Source organism: Mandrillus leucophaeus, unplaced genomic scaffold, assembly GCF_000951045.1.
Source record: "Mandrillus leucophaeus isolate KB7577 unplaced genomic scaffold, Mleu.le_1.0 Scaffold676, whole genome shotgun sequence".
NCBI classification, from domain to species: Eukaryota; Metazoa; Chordata; class Mammalia; order Primates; family Cercopithecidae; genus Mandrillus; species Mandrillus leucophaeus.
In genome coordinates this window covers 1,364,039-1,370,038 of record NW_012107319.1, presented here as the reverse complement: position 1 = coordinate 1,370,038, position 6,000 = coordinate 1,364,039, and the positions used below count along the sequence as shown (strand labels likewise).

The 6,000-nt window shown below is 38.8% G+C and overlaps 1 protein-coding gene across 1 annotated transcript in view; it reads left to right on the top strand.

Moving 5' to 3' along the window:
- Positions 1-13: 13 nt before the first annotated feature.
- Positions 14-6,000, top strand: part of DST (dystonin) — a 504,672-nt gene continuing 498,685 nt past the window's right edge. The window contains 2 exon segments of the mRNA XM_012002056.1: positions 14-229; positions 812-846. Of these exon segments, the coding sequence (XP_011857446.1) occupies positions 49-229; positions 812-846 (216 nt within the window). The 5' untranslated portion in view covers positions 14-48.

Below are 6,000 nucleotides of genomic sequence, written 5' to 3'. Positions count from 1 at the left end.
CGCCGCCCTCCAGCCCCGCCGTCGAGTCGCCCCCGCCTCGCCCGCACCATGATCGCCGCGGCTTTCCTCGTCTTGCTGAGACCCTACAGCATCCAATGTGCCCTCTTCCTCTTGTTGCTTCTGCTGGGCACCATCGCCACCATCGTCTTCTTCTGCTGCTGGCACCGCAAGCTCCAGAAAGGGAGGCATCCGATGAAATCGGTCTTCTCGGGTCGTTCGAGAAGCCGAGGTAAGACACGCCGCGACGGGTTTCTGCGGCTACCAGGAACATTTAAGCCGATTTGGAGAGTGAAGCGCGGCTCCCTCAGTTCTCCTCGGCTGCCCCTAGCCCCATCATTGCCCACTCCCCAGGCTGAGTACGTTTCTTTATTTAACGCCCCTTGCCCTTTTTGCCCTCACCTCCGCCCTCCAGTCTCCCAGGTTTGAATAACCACGGCGATGCAGAGGGCAGGGAGGGGAGAAACGAACTCAAATTTTCAGTCAGTTTGCTAAAGCCTTAAGGGTAATTTGAGCGTAGTCCGGGGCTGCGGCAGCCTTGCCTTCACCCGTCCTTCGCTGGAGCGTAGGGGTAAGAAAGTAAGGCATGGAAAGTTCGGGACTCCCCAACTCCCCCAGAACTTTCATGCAAACTTCTCGCAGAGAAATCACCTAGAGACCGATGGCCCCAGGACTCCTCCCTTCCCCAGGATGTCCCACCGAATTCCAGGCGTCTGCAATATGCTTTCCCGACCCTGGTCTCCCAGGTAAGTCATGAATCACTTAGGTGAAGAACAAGGAGTTAAATGAAGTGTCATTTCTCTTTTCTCCCCAGATGCTGTTTTGAGATCGCACCACTTTCGTTCTGAGGTAATTTATTTAGCGCGCACGCTCAAGGTCAGAAGAAGTTCTCTTTCCTGAGTACCAATATTAATTATATGCGTGTTAAGAAACCAGTAGGACACTGAATGACGAGCATGCTGTCCCCTAGCCGAAAGTGGCATGTTTCTTTTTAAGCGATTCCATATTAGTGCCCAGCGAACGGTTTTAGCAAATTTGTGTAGTGGAGCCGTTGTACAAGAGGGGAAAAGGCAAACCCTAAAAGTGCTGCAGACCTTAAAAAACTTAGCCACAGGGTGGATGTCACTTGAGTTTACAGTTTGTATTTTGCTGGTGGAAGTGTTTTCTGGGTGCTCTCAGTTGATTCTGGTTGTTCACTGGGATAAACGAAGAGGTTAGTGCAGAACAGTTTGATCCATATGCATTTCAATTTCGATTTTCAAGTTTACATTTCTGTTCTCTCATAAAGCTCTCCACGTTTTAATGGGGACTATCTGATGATGTTTGCAAAGCGATGACGGTAGTGTGTGCTTAAATTAAATGCTTGTGCTAGTCTCTACTCCCGAAACGTGGACCATCCCTTTAGGGCAATTAACTCCTAATCACTGCATCCAGGAACCAGCTCCACTGAAGAAACGCAAGCTCTCCCTGACCTAGGATTTCTTTAGGAGTTTTCAGGCCAACCTCCACTTATCCTAAAATAATTTCCCCTCTTTTTAGGAAAGTTACACGCCGCCAGGCTTGGAAGTTGCTGCTTGGTGCAGTTTACTCATGTCGGCAAAGACTTCATAGTTAAACGCCCTCCATTTACCTGAAGTTATCTTACCTTTCATTTCATTAATTAGATATTTTATGCCACCCTAGATGTTTTATTGGGTTCTAGTTGCTTAAAAACTTTAACTGTATTATTGCAATATCATTAAAATGTTGCATAAAGAGTAATTCTACTGCATATAGCCCTGGAGGGTGAGAACTCTATTCAATTTAGGATTCTTGAGAGGATAAGTTAACCGGTCAGGTAATCAGAGGTTCCATTCCTGGCTTTACATTAACTAGCTGTGTGATATGTCTCGGTGCCTCCGTTTACCCATCTGTAAGATAGAGCCATTAGTACCTTGCAGGGTTATAGGAAGGTGGAGGAAATTACAACAAACTGTGTAAAGAAGAATCCCACTTAGCTCATAATAAGTATTCAGTATTTGGTAGCTATCATTATATTTTGTAAAATCGAATTTTAAAGTGTATAAAAATAAATGATAATGTTTGCAAATTTTCAAGTCTTTATTAAATTAATTCAAGTTTATGGAAAACATAAAAAACCGGGACTATTATAAAGCAACAGTTTTCGAATGTGAGATTAATTCAACAGAACAGTCCATTCAGATGTGATGAGAAGTAAATAATTGACAGAGTGCAAACACCAAAATACAGGATTTTGATTTTAAAAGGAGATAACCAGTTCCACACACATAAATGATAGAACCAGAATAATAATCCTGTTATGGATTATTATGCTAGCCATCAGATATTTCAGCTAAAGCACAAACAAAAAATGAGATACAACTATGTCTTGTTTAGTTATCTCTCAGTTGAATGTTTTTGTCCTGAGCTTGCATTTGGTTAGGAAAGCTGGGGGTAGTTGTTTAATGCCTTAACTCACTTCATAAGATTCCTGGTACAGTTTGACATCTTTGTGTGATATTTGCCTTGTTTACTAGACTGTGAGCTCTTTGAGGGCAGGACCATATATTTCTTGTTTAGGGCTGTATCCTCACTATTTGGCTCAGTGCCTTGTATACAGTGGGTTATTAATAAATATTTATTGAATGAATGGATGAAAAAAAAATATCCTAGTGAGTGCTGGTTCCTGAAACTGGGCAAATAGAACTCAGAGTTGGGCGGAAAAGAAAAAATGCACATTCTCAGGACATTGCTCAGAATTCAACATTTGCTAAATCTCAACTCTTACTAGATCTTTCCAGCCTTTTAAAAATTGCCCTGGAGTTTGTGCTAAAAATGTAAATCACAAATTGAAACAAAATGGATTTGGTTTGATTTTTGTTTCTGAAAAACTTAAATGCATTATTAGTTTAATTTGTTTATGGGCTACCCATCGGCAAGCTGTTTTGATAAACCACTCAAAGAATGCTATTTTATAAGTGAAAATTATGGGACTGTGTTGCAAAAGACTGTCATATTTCATCACTACGTTGCTTACACAAATGAAATATTTTCCCTTAAGGAAAACATAGGGAATATTTTTCTTTTCTCTTTTCTATCAAGATGCCATTTTTCTGCAAGACTGTCTCTTTGAGAAATACCTCTGAATTTACTTGGATTTAAGCATGTTTTAAAAAATAAATTTTGTGTAGCATAATGAATATTCTTGTTGCTTTTTAGTAGTAGCTGCTGCAAAATAATTATCCAAGAAAATATTTTGATTTCTGACAAATCATAGTCATATTGAACTAAGAATTTAGTACTTTCTGTTTCTCCTTCCATTCTCAGTAAGTAGATAATTCACTTTCAGCGTTTCTACCGTGGTCAAAGGAGGAAAATGAGTTTAGGATCTGCTGACTCACTTTGAACCACAAAAAGGCTTTGGGCCAGCCCTTGTACAGGTGAAGAAGTTCAGTGAGCACTTTGATGCTTTACTTGGCAGAAGGTATTACTTCTGGTACCCACATGCCCAGGAAGGAGTCCAATTGCACAGGAAGTTTTAGCCGGTTCCTTTTCAGGTAGTCAGAGAAATACTCCTAGAGAAAAAAATCGTGATACCAGAACTCAATTTGCTTTGGAGAAGTTCTGCAGTAGGGAAAAAAGCCACCTTCCTCATCCGAGGAGCTCCAGCTATTTTCTCCTCACTAAGTATATAATAAACACATTTCTTCAGTTTCTTCCTCATGAAGGTAGAAATAAATAATATGATGTTTATAAGATGTTTTGGAACCATAACTGCCAACCCTTTCTATTTTTACATGGTTGCAAACTTTACTAGCTTTTTAGTAGTCTTCTAAATGTTAATAAATAGCATATGAGAATGTGAAATTATTAATGCCGCTAGCAAGGCCTGAACAGCGTAACTTCAGTAATAGACAGAAATATGTGTTTTCTGTATCCTTATTAAACACTTATACAGTGTTTTTGTTCTTGTTGTTCTAAACAGCTAATGAAGAGAAGTGATTTCACATTGATGTAGTAAGACAGTCTAGAAACCAAGTGTTCATTCTGGTTTCTAGAATCCTGTTATCTAAGAAGTGTACTTTTCCTGAGGATTTATAATGCTTTATGCTATGTGTTTAAACAGTGATTACCTGTTACCTTAGATTCCTGTGGTGAAAGTCAGGCTGTGACAATCCTGATTTTAAGGAAATTTCAGAAAGTGATATGGGTAATTGAGGTACCATTAGATTATAAGAAAGGGTTTTGGGAGTACTTCAGTAGAATGGAGACTATTATAATGCCCTTTGAGAATATCCAGAGTGAATAGTGGTAAATAATCCCTATTCATGAGCTCAGTGGAATAAGGGAAGCCTTGTCTGACATAAGGAAGGAGAAGAGTGTGTTCTATATCTACCAGTTTTTGAGTAAATATCTCCATTTCCTGTTTCAGGCAAAGGAACCAAGAGTTAAGCAGTTCCCAAAGAGTCACATAACAAGATAAGGACTGAATAACACAAGAAGTATCTGGCTACATATTATCTGTCCTGTGGTGTTGAATCATGCCACTCACAGCCCAGAGAATAATATGCCCAAAATTTTCGCTGAAAGAAATTGAGTTTTTAGTTGACATTTCTTACAATACTGAATTGGCAAATCATTTAGTTTTTTCCAGTGATTATGTAAGTTATCCTAAATGAAACAATGGTCCATCTAAGCCTTGTTGTCCTCTTTATGTTCCTCAAGTGTCCCTGTACCAAATCATTGGAGAATGGCCAGCAAAATAACCACATTTCACAGCATCTCATTAAATTTTCATCTTTCATTAAGAATTACCTAATTTAGTAGATTAGGGAAAGTGATAGTTTATTATTGAGCAATCCTTTATAATTAGGTTATCTTTATAAATAAATTATTTGTCTAGAGTTACATTTTAGGTCTAAATTAATTTATACTAATTAAGTCAGCCATACGTTGTAAGTGTGCACATGATGTAGTATTCATTGAGTGTCACCCAATTATTTTTCAAATAAACACATTTATTTTCTCTTTCTGTCCAAAGTACTATGCTCGACAATAGGGCTAACAAAGGGTTGGAGATGGAGCCCCTGCCCTTGACAGTTCCTTCTAGGTCACTCCCAATATCAGTGCTGAAATTTTATAGTTACTGTTTTTTTTCTGTTATGCTAACTGAACTGCTGTGCCGTTTCCAACTATGAATCACAAATGTGATGAGAGCATCGGAAGCTGCTGTGTAAAAGTGTACAGCCAATACGTATGTAAAAAAGACAAATTAATCCTATTCACAGAGTTTATCATACCAGAGTCAACACTATCGTATAATTAACCCTGACTTTAGCTACTTGGTGACAAAACAGAAAAACAAAACAAAACAACAAAAACAAAAAACAAAAAAAACTCCCACTTTTTTTCCTGCATCCAAGCCAATTAAATTCATCTAGATTAGAATTGAAACAAAGTATTTTCCAGAGAAGTTTGCATCTTTATGTAATCTTAAGGCTCAAGAATGACTCTCTTTGAGATCTGGATGGCAAAATAGAACTAGGGTAATAACAATAATTATTGGCATAATGTAAGGATTATAAGAATAGGAGTTCAAAATTCTGGTTTTGGGTTCTAGCTCTGCCACGAACTAACTGTGTCACCTTGGTCAAGTCTCTTTTGTCGTTGAGACTTGGGTTTTTGTATTTTGACTGGTAATGTGAGAATGATCTCTGAGCCCCTTCCAGAAGTAATAGGCCAAGTATCTACTACATACAAAGTGTCATGCTGTAAAGGCACCATGAAAACATGATTCCTGTCTTCTAGGTGCTTAAGGCAGGTAAATAAAAAAACATCATTAGGGTAAATACCAAGTAACAAATTATGTATAGAAAAGAAATGGTTGGAATAGTTCTGGTGAAATGGTTGCTTCTAGCTCAAGTGATTAGAGAAGCCTTCCAAGAGGAGTGATATTTATGCTGAAGCCTGAAGGTTGTATGGTAAGTACAGTAGTCCCCTCTT